The sequence below is a fragment of the Pristis pectinata genome, chromosome 18 (assembly GCF_009764475.1).
Source record: "Pristis pectinata isolate sPriPec2 chromosome 18, sPriPec2.1.pri, whole genome shotgun sequence".
NCBI classification, from domain to species: domain Eukaryota; kingdom Metazoa; phylum Chordata; class Chondrichthyes; order Rhinopristiformes; family Pristidae; genus Pristis; species Pristis pectinata.
The window spans coordinates 21,498,052-21,518,039 of NC_067422.1; the positions used below are offsets into that span (position 1 = coordinate 21,498,052).

At 36.6% G+C, this 19,988-nt stretch overlaps 1 protein-coding gene across 1 annotated transcript in view; it reads left to right on the plus strand.

Moving 5' to 3' along the window:
• stx8 (syntaxin 8) overlaps positions 1-19,988 on the plus strand; it is a 140,158-nt gene that overhangs the window by 103,090 nt on the left and 17,080 nt on the right. The window contains exon 7 of the mRNA XM_052032969.1: positions 4,656-4,757. Coding sequence (XP_051888929.1) covers positions 4,656-4,757 — 102 coding nt within the window. The remainder of the gene's footprint in view (positions 1-4,655; positions 4,758-19,988) is intronic.

Genomic DNA, 19,988 nt, shown 5'->3' on the forward strand with positions numbered 1-19,988 from the left:
AAACCATTCTTTTTCCTGCTTTACAAATCATAGCTTCCTGTTGAAAATAATCTGTAATTGCACATGTTTAAATGTCTTGTTTTTAAATCTGATTTGAGTAATAAATTTACTTTAGAATACTTAGAGAGTGTCATTGTACTTGTAATGTAAGCGCAGTTACACACATGCACTAAAACACACCCACATGAGTGGGTTCAAGCACAGATGGTCATTGCCCACTGGCTCCTCCTCATTTTCCATCCTGTCCCCCTCTCCCAAAGACCCATCCGCCCTCCCCTTTGAGGTGTGTGTATATGCACATTCAGAGGCCAGGCTCCAAGTCATTTTTGACTGATTCACTGAGAGGATGGGCCTTAAACTTAATGTTCGCAAAATAATGGCCATCTACCAATGTACCTGCATTGGGCAGCACCACCCTTTGACAATAAAGGTCCATGACAAGATCCAGGGAAACACAGACCACTTTCAATATCTTGGGTGCCATCTGTCAATGAAGACGGACAATGATGAAATTCACCATGGCCTTCTGGGCATTCGCACAGCTCTTTTGGCCACCTGAAAAAAAAGTGAAAAGAAAAATATTTGACAACGAGGTCATCAAGCCCAGTCCTAAGCTCATGGTCCATGGTGCAGGAATGATCCTTGCCCTCTTGCACTCTTCTGAGACGTGGACTGTATACATCAGGCACCTTAAAGCACCGGAGAGATACTATCAACATTGTCGCTACAATATTGTCACAGGATAAGTGAATTAAGGTCAGCCTTTTCTACCAGGTCAAGTTCTGCAGAATTAGGGTCCCTATCACACTAACTCTGCTCTAATAGGTGGGCTAGATTGTTTACAACCTTGACACCATATTCTGAGAACAGAGGTCCATCATAGCAGGTGGGTGGGGGGGAATCAAGAATGTTCTCAAAACCTCCTTGGAAAAATGTAACATCCCCAGTGATTAATGGGAATCCATGGCCCATGACCACTGAAAATGGAGAAGGAGCATTCAGAGTGATTTTGAGAACCTTGCTTACATTCTTCAAGAGCAGCTAGGAAGCCAATGCAAAGAATGGAAGGTGAGCACCAATTACCCACTTGTTAAGCACTACTGCCTCACCCAGAGCAGAGTTTGGCGGGTCTTACATTGGCCCCATCAGTCACCTCAGAAATCACAAATTGGTTGTGGAGGCAAGTCCTGAGGGGCTGTGTAAGAAGAAGATTGACTAGACCTCTGTGGTTCACCAATAAGTACATTGTGATACCTCAAAAAAGACATTTTTGCCTCAAGTCACGCCTTTTGGAGAAATACAATTTGTTTAATCTGCATTCTGTTTCACTGAGGAAAAGGATGATTTTGGCTTAATAGTAGAGCAGTGATTGAAATACAACATTTGTAAAGCAGTGGTTAACTTCTGTGAATTTCTTTAATGTATTTTAGAAGGTTTGGTTGCTGATGGCGAATGAAGTAAGCTGTTTCCCAAGCATGCTTTTCATTCTTTGTCCTTGACAACGAAAAGAACCTGAATTTTGATGGGAGTATTTAGCACATTTTTTCTGATGCAAACATGAGATGACTAGTCCTTGCACTGGCCAGACTATTGTGCAGTTTCCTGTGCATCCAAGCACACAAGAGTGATGGGGCCTCACAAGTTGTCATTAAACCTCCAGTGCAGTTGAAAGCTGAGTTGATATGTAGGGAGCAGGAGAGAGTGCTACAGAATATCCCTTTTTTTTGTTAAGTTTTACTTTTTGAAATGGTTTCAGATAGAAATTTGCAATAATGTATAACTATTTTGGACTGAAAATCTTATCTTAAATGCAAATTAAATAAGTAAGTTTATAGAGTGTATCCAGTGTGTGTAAAAACAAAAGGTGATAATTCTTTCTTGTAAAATAGCTGAATTTTGATCAGTGACCATACAGAAAATTGCATATGACCCAACTGTTTATCCTTCAGAGGGATAAAGCATAATTTCACATACTCATTGATGCATAAGGTTAAAAGAGTTTACTGATCTTGCACTTACCTTTTGGTTTAGTCTTGTTTTGTGCATTGTAGTCTGTCAGATTGTTTTTTCAGTAACTGTTTTGTAAAACATTCAGGCAAATTGCTGAAAACCTTGGTTGTTTCCCTTTGGTTAGCTGGAGCTTTTCCAGAACTGTAGAAAAATACAGGATATTATAAGAACTGAATTTATATCCGGTCAACTGAAGGCACTTTCATTAAACTCTGCATTTTTTGGTCTGTTTGGTGTATTTTTGTAACAATATGCGAAAGCTTGACATGAAAGTCAGGGTCATCTATGAGTCAATGTTTCAAGACTTTTTTTCTTGGCGGAATGCATGTTTAGACTGCCCTACATGTCTGAAACTGGTACAGAGAGGAATTTGTAGCCATCAAGATTATTATGTAGCTCAGTATCATACTTGTACAGATTTCTACACATGCTGCATTTTGTGTGTATTCTAATCTTATTGTTGACACTTGAAAAAATATATTGTGAGACTGTGTTTGAACTTGTTTACTCAAGATATAAATAAAAGTGAGTGTGTTTAGAAGAATTTTAGGACATTCAATAGACATTTGAATCACAGCTTAACACAACTTTAGAATTATATTCACAATGTTGAATCCAAATTTCAGAAGGCGGCCTCCCCACGGAGATGTCTCATAGCAAAGCCATACCAAAGTGTTGGTTCAACTGTATTATAGGATTAATCAAGTGCATTTGTGAAACACTTCAAATCAGAACCATGTTTTGTTTGGTTCTTGATTTGTTTATACATGTGCATTGGAGATGTGGAAACAGTGATTTCTGTGAAGCGGGAATTAAAGAGATAAAGATGCATGTAAGCAGAATGTGGTTTTTTTATGACTGCGATGACAAGCAGATTTTGTTTCTTACGAATAGGGATAGGGAATGGAATTAAATGGGTCATTTTTTTCCTGGAACTCAGTAACAAATGCTTTCTGAAAAAAACCTGCTTTGTAAGTGGCTTGATTTTGATTTTGTATGCTAACCACCTACAATTCTACCTCCCACTGTAGTTACAGATGACAATCAATGCTTAAAATGTGCACTTTGAAAGTGCTGAATGTCTGACGGTTCTGCTTTTTGTCTTGGTTGTGATGTGAGTAGTAGAATATTGCAAATGCAGAGATAGCAAAAATGCTTTTTTTTAACTATAAGATCATTAGTAATACAATATCAGAAACAGTAAACTTACAATCTTTTACCTGATTCTGATACCAGTCAGTAAAGAAATCTGTGGTTAATCATCAGTAGATTTGGATAGTAATTTAGCAGTTTCAGAATAATTTAAAACAAAAACTTTCCTAATATTCACACACAGACTGTAAGCATTTGTTGCTATTTTTGTTTGGGGTTTTGTCTTGAATTTGTTTCACTGACAGTTTCATTATTAGATAGAATTTGAAGTCTCTGCATATAAATATGTAAAAAGTTTCGACAGCAATCAATTTAAAACAAATGTCTAACCCTAGGAACTAGTCCACATTTCATTGTAAAATTTTCTTGTCAGTCTGCTCCCTGGGGCAAAAAAAAATCCATAAGTGACTTAAAGAAATAGCTTGCATCAAACAGCTGGTTAGTCTGTAAGTTAAGCTCACTGGTTGTTTGCAGGTAGGTTTAGTTCACCAAAGAGTGATTTGTGATCAGATATTTTCATGACCTTCCTGAATCATTTAAGAGATGTTGACACCCGCTGTCTGTCTTCAAATACCTAGCAAAACAAGTATCCAAAAGACACGGATTTCAAAGTAAATAGTACGCATGAGGAATGCAGAGCAGTTTACTTCAGGTGACAATCATTGTAAAAAATTTTACTTTTGACATTTGTGCACAAATTCTTAAAATGGTTTTCAAATGATGAAAAGACTGGACACTTGTAAGTACAGTGCTTTTTATTCTGGATAAATCCTTTTCATGCCAAACTGTAGTTTCAGTGATCATATTTAATTTGCTCTACTTTAGGCAAGGATCCATTCCATATCCAAATATTACTATATGCTTAGATTACGAATAATCGGATGGGAATATGTACACCACTGCACTTGTTTTGAATTGTTTTCTTTACCATAAATTTCAGAAGCATTCGGTTGATAATTTTGCTATTAATGTTAATTCACAGGTAAATAAAACTATTGGGAATCAGCACAACTCTTAGAGGCTCATCTCTTTTAAATTGCAGTTAATCCCTAGCAATTGTTGTCTCTGTTTCCAGCATGAATATAATAGAGGGAACCTCCTCATAATTTTTTTAAAACTAATCCTTCCAGCTAGTGTCTTACTTTGGATGTAAAAGTGTGAGCTGACGACTCAGTAATGAGCATTAATAATACAGAATAGATGAATGCTGACCTTAATGCAAACCCAGCAGCCCAGTGATCACTTCCAGAATGTATTTTGAAAGTGTAATTGGAGGAGATTACTGAAACCCCATGTTCTTCTTGGTATTCCTCCAGTAGTTTGTGGATATTTTAGCTGAGCCTTGCTTTACCATTTCACTCAAAAGCACTAGGGTGACAGGACTGCATTTCACAGTTCTTGCCATAATGGTATTTCACTTTTAATCAATCTGCGATTCTGACATAACAGCAACTTGAAAACTAATATCTTTTTCTCATTTCCTTTTCATGTAGAAATCATTGATGACCTCACACACTTAGTGGATAAAACGGACTCCAGAATTCAGAATGAAACAAGACGTGTCAAACTGGTTGATAAGAAGTCAACTTCTTGTGGTATGTGGATGTATTTAATATAGACCCCTCAATCCACCAGGTGGCATTATATTGTCTCTTACTAGTTTTCCCTTGAACATGGTCCACTTAACCCTTTTCCCCACTTGTCTATCAGAAGTAGTATTTAGGAGTTGAATGTATTTGTGAAGATACTCTTGTTTGGAGCCTTTTGTATTACAAATGAAGAAGCCATGGCTTTATGATGTAATTTGCATATGCAGCTGTTCAAACACTAAGTGAGTATTCATTGACAGTAATTCTCACCTCCTTGCCCTCTGCAAGGGCTCGGCAGCTGTTGCCAGTACGCACGCAAATGACCTGCACCCAGGCAGTGTAACTTCCCAAGAGCACAAGGCTTCTGCCAAAGTCATCCATCATTAATGGGTGGCTGTAATTAGATATTTTCCCTACTACTTAAGCATTGCAAAATTTTTAAACCATTTTGCTCTCAGAAAGGAAGAAACAGCTTTACTGTAGTAATCCATGTGTGTTTGAAATATCTCTTAATCTTTCAAGTGATCTTCAAAATTGTATTCCTTTTTATACTGCATATCTTTAAGAGTTAATGACTGTGGTGTGGTCTATTTTACAATTTTTCTTGTTACCACTTTCACCTTTATTCATTAGCACCTTGTAATTATACACTTTGATAATTAACAATTTTCACAACAAACATGTCCTTTCTGTTGCAAAAGTGCAGATCACTATTGCTGTTCGCTTTGAATTTGCATTATTAAGAATAGCAATTCAACATGTCATGGCTGGAAAGTAAAAGCTTATTGTTCTCTCTGCATCACAACATTGTGGTTGGATTGATAGTGGCAGTCTGTCTTTTGTAGTATGTATCTCTGTTTCAGGAGAAAACATTAACCTATAGCATTGTTTTTACAATGCTGGTCTACAACTAAATGAAAAATAGAGCAGCATAATAATAGGTGAAAAATATTACTTCAAGATTGGTTTTATTTGCCTATCAAACCTGCATTGAATTGCCTGGGAAATGCTTACATTTTTCCACAAGGGAGCCTAGTAACCAGTAAGCAGGGTATAGCAGTCAGGTTTGAAGAAATAACAAAATGAAGGTCAGCTAATATTGCACTAATTCTGCTTCCTGGTGGCCATGACAGCCTGCAAGGTTTATTTGAAGATCCCAGACTCTGAGTCAGTGTTCGCTTTGTTACCTTATGACTGTTTTGAACTGTGCCAACAGTTTAGGATATTAATGAATCCTACAGAGAAGTGAATGGAGAATTCCTTGTCCCCCTCTTTTTTCTCTCTCTCTCTTCTTTGTTTGCCACAGAATCTTTGTCTGTTGAATGTTGCTGGGCATCACTAATGAGTAGGCAGGGAAAAAAAAATCAAAAAAATAGCAAGAAATAGTAAAAAGGAAACTGGCGAATACACGAGTTTAGAACAGCAAAAGGTGAGATTGTTGCTTTCTCGTAAGCTACTTTGGATGGTCTCTTTGTCCCCACACGCCTTCACCAAGGCTCTTGGTAGGATGAAAAATTTTAAAAGGCAACTTCTGTGAAGCCAGGCAACTGTGGGGCTTCAGTTCCCTGACCACAAGATCTGGGTGCCTCGTTAGTTTCCCTCTGCCTCATTATTACAAGCACCTTGTTGCCCACCCTGCCCAGCTGCTAAAGCGGAAAAATTAAAGCAATTCACACTCTGTGACTTAACGTGAGAAAACAATTGGTTCTTGTTTGGAGAACCATTATTATAAAGGAACTGAAGTAGAAGAGGGATTATGTTTATTGAGATTTTCACAGGAGTTATAGAAGGCTGCTTAAGTCAAAATAAAGGGTAGTTTGATGAGAGACAAGTATCTGATAATTAAATTGGTCAAGGGAAAGCAATTCCACATAATTGTTTATTGTTATTTTAATTGTTCTGATCTGAATCCTGGTGTGGTATTAATACTTGGATATGTTTTAATGTACTCTTTGATTTCGTATAGACATGTTAATGTGATGAATCTTGCTAAATAGCTCTCCAGACACTATGCTGCTTTGCTGTGCAAAGGAATGAAATTCAGCCCTACTGGAAGGCTTCCGTGACACACAAGAAGACCCTTTGTTACTTGTTTATAAACCAGAAACATGCCTAAAATCACTGAAACAGTGAGAGAGCTGAAGAGGCCCTACTGGGCACAGGGCACAATAAATAAAGATTTGCGAGCTAGATTTTAATGCTTTGATTTGATGATCACTACTCTTTAGGGGTTAAGGGATCTAAGCAGAAGACTGCTTAGACTGTCTTTCAGCTGACTTAATTAAGAAACTTCAATCTTGTTCTACAAGGCTCATTATGTTTGAAACCTCTTCCTACCATGAATAAGGGTTCAGCCTGTAAAGTGTATACATACATGATGCCATTGTGTTTTGTTGCCAAACTGCAGACAGTGGCAAGTACAATCTGGGATTTGTCAGGGGTTACCCTTGAGGGACCTTGTCCTCTGTAGAATCAAATACAGGTTTTTTTCCCCATTAAGAAACTTCCTCAGGTTGCTAAAAATTAACTGAAATCAGCACCTTCACAGAAGGGTGTTCCACTAATTTTTCAACTGAAAATTATCCAGAATTAAGGTACACATGAGAACCAGTGCTCTGGTATTTGGTGAATGAATTTCCCAGGGCTTAATCATCTCAAAGCCTGCTGAGTGCAGTTCCTCCTACAATAATCTATTTAGCAAGTAATTTACCACCCCTTCTGCCTCTTGAGAATGAGCCTTGCAAGTTTTTGCATCCTGAGTAGTTCCAAATTGTTTCTGTCTTGAAGGGAGAGCTGTTAACTCAGTTGTAAAACACAGAATAATGGTTTCCAAATTTATTAGCAGGTTAACGGTGGTTGAAGCCATGACATTTGATTTTACAAAGGCTGGAATGGTTGCTTTTTAAATGATTATAGCTCATTTTAAACACTATGGTAGTAATTATGTTGGAATTACAAAGCTGTTTTGTCAGCCAAGTAAGAATCATTCATTTGCTGAATTACTAAAATTACCTAAACGTTGTATTCCAATTTCTTATTTGACACAGTTGGGGTTACTTGAAATTTGCTTTCATTAAATGCTAAATGAATCAATAATAGTTGTGGAATTAATTATATCCTAAAGTATTATTAGTGCAGCTCAGTCTTAAGAGAATGTTAATAATTTTCAAGAAGTACTTAGCTGCCTGTGCTTTTATCATAGAACTGATATTTAAATTAAGGGACTTTTTTTGAAAGGGAAAGACATTAAATATTCTCACGTGGGTGGTAGTCTCACCACGTAGAGCAAGAATTAGGTAGTTAGAGAGGAAAGTACTGGGTGGTCAGTTTGAGATGGCATCAAAAGGGTTGTTGCTTACATTTGGAAATGAGACTTTGATGTATTCATTCTACAAACGTGACTGTTGCACACTGACCTGAAAAGTCAAACAGGAGGCAACAACAGAGGCTATTCTGGTTAATTAGTGTGAAGGTGACAGTTTCCAAACTTGAATGGAGGAAGCCTAGTTCTCTCTTTAGATACTGAGTTTTGTAAACATAGAGTTCTGTCAACCACTGAAATTTCCTCACAGACATCTGATGCTCTGAGAGTGACTCACGTGTAAAATGAGGTGGGTGTGTAACCTGTAGTTTAATTTATTGTTTCCACATTCATTGAGAGAATTTGAGAGAACGTTCAATATAAGCAAGTGGAAGTTTATTAGATTAGTGGATGAAAGCAGTGGTTTAGTTGCAACACTTTCCATTAAGATTGTTAGTCTCTCTTTTCTATCTAAATTATTTGCATTTTTGTTTTTATGCATCTGCATTTTTTTCATAAATATATGTAGCCATCCTTAAGGAGTTTTGAAGGGAATTTGGTTGTTCTGATTTGAAACGTTTATGTTTGTCCTCACGTTCTATGTAACATTAGTCATTTTGGTATTTTTGTGCCTTGTATATAATTATTCTATTAATAGATACATTGAGTAATTTAATTTAAATCAGTCATAAGTTTATAATGGTGGTATAAAGTTTTTATGCTTATGTTTATTAGATGATCCTGTATGTTTTTGAATGTCCTGATATTTTCTAGTTTAGTAACCCTGAGAAATGTTTCTTCTGAATATTGGGAAAATTTGTTCTTATTTCGTGCAGAAAGAAAGACTTGCCCTTACATGGCACCTTTCACATCCCTTCGCAGACGTTCCCAAAGCAATGAAATAGTCATCGTTTTAATATAGGAAACATGACAACCAATTTGTTCAAAGGAAATTCCCATGAGTTGCAATGTAATAATGACCAGATAATCTGTTTTGCAATGTTGAGTAGAACTTAACGGACTGAAGCATGCACCTGGCATTTTGATTTCAAAATGTTCCATGGAACTTGGAATCTTAACAAAAGGGAAATTGTTCTAAGAGTCTTATATTCAAGCTACTTTCACATTTTCAAAACAGCTAAATTTGGCAGGGAAGAGGAAATACTATTAAGAATATATTTAATCCAGCAGCAGTATATGCAAAACTTGCTCACCATGGCTCCACACTACTGATTAAAGCATATTTCACTCCAAGCTTAGACACAACTGTTTGCCAGGATAAGTCTGATGTTGAAGAGCGCCAGTACTTTTCATATTGCATTTGATCCCAATAAACTGCTGCTTTTAAGCAATAAACCAAATAATAGTACTGATCACAAACATATTTGTGAGTTTACATTAATCTTGTACATTCCTAAGCTCTCGCCTAGCATTTATCTCCACGCTTAATTAAAGGTCCAGAAATAGGGCTTTGAAGCAACAATCCGTAGTGTAAATGTGATCTAAGCTAGAGCAAAAAAAAGAATTCACATATACAGGTCTAGATTTTCTGTGGAAATGCCATCAGTTCTCTGCGTAGCTGCTGGCATTTCCCCTCTCGTGTGCCAGCAAGTTTGGGATGTGTGTGCAAATCTTCATCCTGAGCTTGTTGATATTTGTACACCAGCTGGCTGTTCCTTCACTGCGCTCCAAAGCTGGATTCCCCAAGAGGTCCAGCATGAAAAGGCGAGGTTGTGGTGATTCCACACTACTTCCTGTACAGAATCTACTTGAATAACCTGGCACAGGGAGCTCTTCTACATTGATTTCAATGAAGAAGAACAACTGCATGGACCAGGTGAATGCGAGTGATTTTAGATATTTTTAATTGAGTTAATTAAATGATTTAGCTGTTATAAAATTTATTAAACACTTTTTAAATAGACTTGAAACAATTGTTAATTTTAATATTTTTAATAGTTTTTGAATGTTTCTGATTATGAGAAACATTTAAAATAAATATCAAAATAATACTGGTTGCTCATCTGTAAGAGGTGGATAGTTATGGATTTGTTAAATGTGAATTTTACATTGAAAGATGTATTTGGAAGCTCATTCTTCAAATCATTTTTAATTTAATAGTTTGAATGTACTTTAGCTTAGCAAATCTATATTTCTTGTAGCTTTGCTGTTAATTCCCACATTTGCTGATGCTATGGAGAGAGAATGAATCTGAAGTATTTCACTGTGACAGGAGATGACAAATTGTCCTAAATACTACTATTTGGTTGCACACCAACAAGCATGTGACATAATGGATGTGTGTGGGCTCACAAATGACCTTTGTTTCTCCTTCGTTGTCTTTTGAAGAAGAGCCTTCATGTGATGAGGTGACTGAGCTTGAAAATTCAGTAGTGAATATCTTTGGTGTCCTGAAGAATGTTAACAAGGATGAGGTTTTTGTACAGGCAGGATTGCAACTGAGCTTTGATATTTACTAGCAGTGCACAAAACAGCATCTGGGTGTATTAGGATCTTCTGGCATTTTTTTTGGCGTGTTTGCGATATGTTTAAAATTTGACTTCACCAGACACAAAAATAATTATTTATTTAAATCCTGAGTGCTAAACACCACATCGTCAAAGTTAGCTTGAATGAGCAATTTGATAAGGTGGATAGTGAAAGGTGAAAGAGATAAATCAATCTGGCACAAAGTAACCAGAATACTGAAACAACCAAGGTAAGAGGTTGTTGCATCAGTAATATCATAGGGACTTTGTTGCTCCCTTTGTCACTAAGTGCTCATCGATGCCATCATCATGCATTTTGTACAATGTACTATTGCACAATGATTCCAAAGCTTAATTACTGTTTTAGCTGGTGAATTAGGTTTTTTTACATATAAAATAAACTCATCAGTCAGAGTTAACTACTTAATAATGTTTAGAACTCAGCATTCAAAAAAATCTTACTAAACAAACCATGTGGGGAAGCGTCAAATTTAATAACTCAAAGCCAAAAGATTTATTAATCATTCATTTTGTTGAGTTTATCATTGACATTCCAAGAGGGATTAAACCTAAGTAAGGGGAAAGCATACATAAAAATTTGACAGAAATTAAATTTTAATCAAAGTCTTCTGGTTGATGTTAGAATTTAAGAAAAGTAGTTATTTGATGTGTTCTTAAATATAAGTCCTTATAATGCTTTTTCAATACAAATAGTTTTTTCATGCAACAGCAGGAAAGCTAATCAACCCGAAGTGTTAACTATTTTTCTATGGATGCTGCCTAACCTGCTGAGTATTCTCAGCATTTATTGTTTCCATTTCAGATTCCTAACATTTACAATACTTCCTTTTTGAACTCTTTTGCCTCCTCTGTGTTCACAACTTTATACTTAGCCATTGATTAACAAGATGTTTTTCAGATGTTTAGGTGTTACCACAGTAATGATCATTTTAGCATAAGTTGAACTGACTCCAGCAATGGATACTGCTCTGGTAAAGCTCTTGGTTATTGCACATCTAAGTTCTTCTCTATAAAGCCACACCCAATCATTAATCTGTCAGAAAATTGTAATTTTTCTTTCAATTGGCAAAGTAATATGAATTGTGATGTTGCAGCGGGAATAAGGTTATTCATTACTTTCAAACATATGGAAGATGTTTTTATGTAATTATTTATTATGCATGTAGCACTTCACATTTCTTTAAAACATACATTCTCATTTTATTTTGTGATATCAAAACATGTTGCATAAAAGCATAACAAAGAGGAACAAGGTAGGCCATCCAACCTTTTGAGCCTTCTCTGCCACTCATCAAGATCATGGCTGCTCTTCTACCTCAGTACCATTCTCCTGTGCTACCCCCATATCTCTTGTATCTCTAAATATCCAGCAATCTATCAATCTCTGATTTGATTAAATACAACAACTGAGCATCTGCAGTCCTCCCAGATAGAGAATTCCAAAGATTCACTATTCTCTACATGAAGAAATTTCTCCTCTTCTCATTCCTAAACAGCCTATCCTTATTCTGAGACTGTGATCCCTGATTCTAGATTCAGCCATAGGAAGCATACTCCTTGCATCCAGTATTGAGCCTGGTAAAATTTTGCAAGCTTCAATGAGATCTCCCCCCATTCTTCTGAGCTCTAGGGAGTACAGGCTTAATATGTCCTGCTGCATTGAAGTTATGGGTTTTTCTATTAACTGTCCTGCTAACTAACTATTAACGGCTCTTGTATTGGGCCGAGGTGGTAGGTAGGGAATTATGTTTAATGTAGCTAAAATTTAAAGTCTGCTTATTTCAGTAGAAGAAATTATAAAGGCTGCAAATATTTTGAAAGTATGTTTTAGTTTTTGCAAAGATTGAAAAGTAATTTACAAAATAATGATAGAGCTTCCCCGTGGAATACAAAATACAAAATAATTCTTAAATCATCAGATTCTACAAAGTGTGATGGGACTTCTCTGTCAAATATTAAGCATGATAGAAAACCAGAAGTGTTTAATTGCTGAAGAAAGGCAGCACAGATATTTCCTTATCCTGATCTAATATTCCACTTGCAGTTTTGCACTGTTACTTTTATGGTCCTATAATGTGGCTGTTTGTCTGGAAGAGTTGATGACCCATGTTGTATCTGTCCACAAAGTGAGTAATATATTCATGAGCTTCTCCTTCACTATGGTGGCACAATTTACCAGAGCTCATTTTTGGAACTCTTCCTGGAAAGTTGATGGATATAAGGAAAGAACGTGTGTTGATGTGATACCTTTGCCGTTGAAAAGCCTATTAATAGTGATTGTCTAAACTCACAGATCAGAGATGTTCATTTGTGTGAAGCACAAGAAATATACAAGGTTCAGTTACAGACAGAAAGAAGGCTGAGAAAATTTCATTAGAATCTCAAGGAATAATTTGGAAACATTGGCTTAAAAATTCTAGTGCACTGATGAGTGTTAAATGGCAATTTCAGTGGCCACTAACAATCCTTTCTGCTGTGACTGACCATTGCAAATTTCAATAAAGGGCATTCTGCATTTTCTTAATTGAAAACGTATTGTCCAGGATTGGGACAAGAGGGCTGTAGATCTAGACCAAGGATCATGGTCTAGGTTGGTGTGACAAACAAAGTTAAGAGAGCAAGAGTGGGGAGGGGATCAATAAGAAAGATTGAGCCAGGGAATAGTGGAAAGAGAAGGTCAAGTTAATGATCAAGCCTGTGGTATGGGGTTGGAAAGGGTGGGGTCAGCTGTGTCAACCAAGTATGTGGCTAAGGATTAGACTCTGTGATTAGTGCTGAAGGTAGAAAATTGACTAGTGTGGGGTTTGGAAGGTCAGGGGCGGTGATCAGGTATGTGATCAAGGATTGTGGCCTAAACTAATCAGAAAGTGGGGATGGGAACAGGGAGTTCACCATGGAGGGTCTTGATTCTCAGGAGATTGAAGGATATGACCTGGGCCTCGGGATGGTGATGGTTCTGAGGTTTGGCTGGAAAGATGGAATTGGAGACCATCAAGGTTTGGTGTAGTGAGAGAGTGAATGTTTGGGGCCAGAGCTTTTCCAGGAAAATAGTGCAAAGGTGCATTACTCCAAGACGTGCCTAGTTGAAATGCAGCAATGCCAAACAACACAGAAATTGTTTTTTTTTCATGTATCAATTCAATTTTCAGTTGCTTAATGCTGAAGCAAGCAACTTTGTATGACCTAATTTCAAGGCCATCATTTCCAGAATTGTCATTTCATGCCTATTTAGTAAACAAGTTCAGTCGTGCACTGAGAATCATAAGTGTTTAATTTCATTTTCAGCAGAATTACCTTTTTTCTCTGTCCTTATTATTAATCTTAAAGATTTAATGAATCCATTACTCTGACCAATTTTCTTTTACCAACAGAAATCACTGAAGCAGCGGCTAGCTTAATGAGCGCAGATGAGTTATTTAATAAGGTTTGATATTTTAATAAAAATTATCCGGAGCAACACTATTTGATTTCTTTGCCCTATAGAGAAATGCTTTACATCCATTTTAAGAACATACATTTCTATTGGTGCCTTAAGTAAATACGGGTGTATTCCGGATCCAGAAAAGAGCCTGTCATGCATAAAACATGAGAAGTCAAGAGCCTTTTAATTTATGAGTATTTTGCAGAATATAATCTAAATTGATCCTTTTTGGTTGAATATCACCTGCAAATAGTAGGGAAGAAATTGAATAGACCTTCAGAAAATAAGTAGTCTCCGCATATTTCAATGAAACCTGTGATTGGCTAGTAGAAGCTATGCACCAGTATGGGAAGGAAGACACTTTTAAATTGATTATGGAGATTTTGCTTGCAATGCTGATTCCTGATACATTCCTGATTCTCACAGATGCCCTAAGGTTATTATTTCTGCATATGGTCTTGATGAAAATGTAAATTTACCTTGCATTTGTTGTGGATGTGCAGTACCTAAATAGAGTGAACAATACATGTATGCCTCTAACACCAATGCAAAAGCAATAGCGGAAAAGGAAGAAGCAAGTTTAGTCCAATCAGTTTGCTGTGTTTATTGATCCTACCTTTTCATCATATCCCTCTAATCACATCTACCTGTGCAACTCTTCCATCTTTCTTTTGGTTCGTTTGTCACCCAACTGAGTTGCTTTGCCAAATTTGCTGTTGAATGGAGTCTGCAAACTGACAAGATATTAGGGTTGTAAGTAGTCAGAAAACTACACCAATTTCATGCAACAGGATTTACATACTTCTGAAAATTGCAATTACGATATTACTGAAGATTAAATGCTCATCACTCTGATGATTACTAACCAGGTTTGAGCAGACAAAAGCATTGTTGGCTGAGTCCTAAAGGGAAAGTCTAGGATCTGTACATCTCAGGAGGAAAACTCACGCTACTTTACTGATCTGATTGTTGCAAATGTGTTCAAATATATTAAACCTAGACTGATTTTTCTAATGGAAAGTATTTCTCAGCAAGTTTTCAAACTCCAATAATCTTAAACCTAAACCCTGCACAGTTTTCGGGTGTAAACGCAAGTTGACTATGAACTATAATTCAATCTGCTACTAATGACACTTCACACACCAATGATTTTAAGAAATCTTCATTGGCGCCAGTTAAAGATACAGATTTGGTCAGTAGAAATGTTCAGACCTGTATAAGATGAGCTATCAAAAAAAAAGCCTCAAGTTTGCAATCTACTAAGAGAATACTCCATTAAAATAAACAAATCATAGATTTAAAAACTCTGGTTATTGCTTCAAAGTATATAAGTTTAATAAGATCAGGTGGCATAATTTTAAACTGAATTCTGAAAGTTTTTTTGATGCTCAGAGTAATAAATGCTTGGAACAATCTGTCATTTAAGGTAGTATAAACAAAAATATTGACACTCAGGATTCCGAATAGTATCTCAGCAGAGTTTAAAGAACCAGAGGGATATGCTTTGGTACATTGGATGAGCTTTAATCATCCCTAAGTGCAATTTTCATATTATTGGTATTGGTTTATTATTGTCACTAGTACCGAGGTACAGTGAAAAACTTGTCTTACATACTGTTCATACAGATCAATTCATTACACAGTGCATTGAGGTAGTACAGGGTAAAAACAATAACAGAATACAGAGTAAAGTGTCACAGCTACAGGGAAGTGCATTACAGGTAGACAATAAGGTGCAAGGTCAAACAAGGTGGATTGTGAGGTCAAGAGTCCATCTCATTGTATAAGGGAACCGTTCAATAGTCTTATCACTGTGGGATAGAAGCTGTCTTTGAGCCTGGTGGTATGTGCCCTCAGGTTCCTGTATCTTCTGTTATAAGGGGATTGTTCAGACCATCAGTTTTATTAATATGTTTATTTGCATGGATGATTTTAATTTCAGGTTCGTGTGCCATTTTATATAGAAATGATAAAACTGGAAGCTCATCTTTGTGCTATGTTGTTGTGATCATTGTGAACTTCAGTCCATCATTGGACTAACATTTGAATTTATTTGTCTCAGTTGGAGGGTTTCTCAAGTTCATGGTGAGGCTGCAGAAGTGCAGCAGCGCAACATGGGACTTGCTCCATCTCAAAGTGAGAAAACACTTGATTGATGTTGGGATTAATGTGTTGTTCACTGGAGAAGAGGTGAGAAAAATTATCCTGTACTCCTTCAAGTTTAGATGAACAAGAGGGAATCTCACTGAAACATATAAAATTTTAAGGGGAAATGACAGCTTTGATGCTGGGAGGCTGGTCTTTCTGCCTGGAGAATCTCGACTGAGGGAATGTAGTCACAAGATACAGAATCACTGTCTAGGATCAAGATGAGAAATGTCTTTACTCAGAGTACTGCATTTTTAGAATTTGCTAATCTTGAAGTTTATGGATGCTCAGTTGTGGAGTCTACTCAAGATTTATGACATTGATTGATAACTTTAAGGAAATCAAAGGATATGGGACTCGGGTGAGAAAGTGAATGACAGGACAATTGCAAAAGGCTTGATGTTGAATGGTGGAGCAGGCTTAAGAGTTGGATAGCTCACTCCAGCTTTATTTTTCACATTCTATTCCTATAAAATTCACACCAGATTTCTCATCGTTAACATATGCAATTTTGCAGCAGTGATAACAGTGAGATCCTGGGCAGTTTTTTTTAATACCAATGATGAGTACTGTTCCATTACTGCTGGCTACAAAATTTGGATCAATATAACTAGACTTTGCAGTCACAAGCCATTTAGTGACACGTGATTAGCTAGACTTGTCTCTACATCCTTCAACCCTGAAAAAAAATTGTCCATAAAGTTGCTGAAATTGCAAGTTGAAGCTGGCACAGTAAGGGAAACAGGGCAGCTGGGACCAAGTGAATTGGCAAACAAGTACCTTCAACATTGTGATTTGTGGATTGTGAAATAAACATCAGGAGGACCATGAACAGGATGAATTACAGAGCACAGAGGGGGAAAGAAAACAAAATTGAAGTTTAAAATTTGATTTTTTTAAATCTCCCTTAAAATACCTAAGCCTTGAGAATGAGCACCCTTGAGAATTTCAGTGCCAGAGAGGTTAATTGTCTGCTATTGATACTTACCATGTCTACAATAGGTATACTAATACTTGGAATTACAAGACTTAACTTTATACATTGCAATTAATGGAGAATTAATGGGTAAGTGTAGAAAATTGCAAGGAAACAGAGTGGCCCAAAACAAAATGGAGTTTTTACAAAACAAATGTTGGAGCAGTGAACCTCAGACATAACATGAACATACATATATTAGCTGGGCACACGGCCTATGCATGAAGTTTCTGTACCAGAAATACACAAATAATACCAAATGTCATTAGCTATTCCAATATCTTGACAGCAATTTCTGGACATACAGTACATTGAGTGAAGAAAGATTATTCTTCTGAGTTTGTTATTTAAATCACTCTAGATGGAACATTGCAGGTAGTGCCCTGTTTCACCAGTCAGTACATATTGTTCTTACATGAAGCTTAAAGTGGAAAATTGTTCTGCTTTCATATGCTGCTAATTCTTCTTGATGTAAGCATTCTAAAAAATATCTGGTGAAGCTTTTTAAGTGTTTAAATGTCAGCTGTCAGTAAACACTTCCAAAGTAATCAAGAGTGTATCCTTCCATATAAAGTTTAAAGTATCTTTATATTCTGATCATATGTTTACACATCAAGAAGTTTACGATGATGAGTGGTACATTTAAAACACATTTGAAAAAAATTAAATAGTTTTAGAAAATGTTTGTTGTTAACTTTTAATAGAGAGCATCTAATTTGGTTGTAATGGACCATGAATTCATTATTGAGGAGACAATGGAGCTCTTATGAATTTAAAACATATGCTGTCAGCCAAAGCTGTTTGTGATACTCCAGTAATTTACCAATTATGTGTTCATGATTTTTATGATGGAAGGTGTGCGTTTCTGTGTGGAGTTGCATGTTAAAGACATATAAAATAAAAGGTTTCTTTCATTTATTTTGTATACGTACAGCTGTTCACTTAATGTCATTTCTGAATTTCTTTTTGTGATCAGTGTAATGTGGCTTCACTATTATGTAATGAATTATGCTGTACCACTTACCAATTTAATTTGCTGTCACCATCACAATTGAAGATCATTTCAGTCCTGTAATGGTAACATAGCAAATAATGAACTGAGCCACATTTGGCCCAGAGAACCATTTCAGTTATGTTGATGTAGTAATTAGCAATTACTGATGTCTGTCTTGTGCTAACTTCCATGTACGGTCTAGTGAATAGCGCCAAACTGAAGCAAGCTTCAAGCAAATTATATTGTGCACAATCTCTATTCCTGAAGAAAGCAGGGTTATTTACCAGTGTTTTAGAACCCTCTTCCAAAACGTGAAGTACACCATAACATTAGTGACAGATTTGGTATGCATTTTGCATGCTTTCTGGGTCCAATGCTGGCACAATGAAGTCAATTACTGCTTATTTGGCAATCCATGCCGCTAAAGCGGGTATGTTAACAAGGATTTTGCAGTTGATCTGGGATCCCTCTGTGCCCCTGAAGTGCCTGTATCTTAACTAGACAAGTAAATCAAGGCCTGAACAAGTGTTTAGGATATTCCATTACCTCTGGGTATGGAAAACATGTACTGCATACTAATTTTTACCACCACAATTTCCTTTTTTTTAGTAATACTGAATTTCACTTTTTGCATGAGGATTCTACTTCATTGTTAAATCAAATCATTTTCATCAGGAAAAGATATGCCCAAGAAAATTGCCTGGACTTTGCTTCAGCTTGGCACCATCCACTAGACAGTATGTGAAAGTTAGCATAAACTACTTATCATCATGATTAATGAGTACTTCACCAAGGAATAGGACATGGATGATGGTGAGATTAGAGAGAGGTATGTTAATATTCTGGGGCATGTTGATATTAAGAAAAGGGAGGTATTGGATATCTTGAAAAACATTAAGGTGTATGGGTCTGCAAGGCCTGATAGGATCTATATGGGATCTTGCCTTCAAAGCAGTAGTAAGTTTGTCAGTGTCAGAATGGTGAGAAAGTCAGTAGATATACATAACCCTAAAGAATAGCATTGCTAGTATGTAAAAAGGTGGTAATGTGTGAAGCTGGCCAAAGTAATATTGGGAGGAGTAACAAGGGCAATGTTACAGTCGAAGCAAATATGTTCTGCACTAGAGGGGGTTAAGGGTTGTAAGTACTGAGGAATTAAGCTGAATAAGACTAAGCAGTGTGTAATAAAGGTTGTGGGCTAGGAAGTCTAATTTAGGTGTCCATAGGAGGGCATTAAATTTTTACTTGCACTATAACCATGTCCTGGAGGAAACGCTATTTGCAATGATCTGCTGTGACACCTCAGTCTGTTTGTGACAGGCAGCTTTTGGCTGCCTGATGCTTAGAAGATATCTGTTGACCACCTCCACTCAAGCCTCCATAGCAGTATCAAAATGAGGGTGAGACTCTACAACATTTTTTATACTAGCATTGTCTACAGCTGTCAGTTTTTTATACCAACAGCCAAAGACAATATCCATGTTGAACCTGTCTTTAAATGGAGCCAGCTTAAGCTGACAATGAATAGTATGAATGATCCTGCTGTTATTTAAATGAATAGTGGTAATGCTGTTGGTGAGACACACTTCCTGATGGTAGCAATTATTCTGCACCCGAAAATGGGTTTAAAACAGTTTTTAACCTTATAGACTTTGAAAATATATAAAGGATATTATATCATAAAGCCCTTTTCAGTTTGTTCTTAAAGGCCATCTCTGTGTCAGATGTCCATGATATATCAGTAGACCAACATAACTGTGAAAAATACAGACCTTTTAATGCAAGTTCTACTATGATTACAGTTATCTTTCAGCATCTAAATCATGGTTCATAGCATTTTCATTCATTTTCCTTTTTCTTTCTCTTGCTTTTCATACTACACCATAC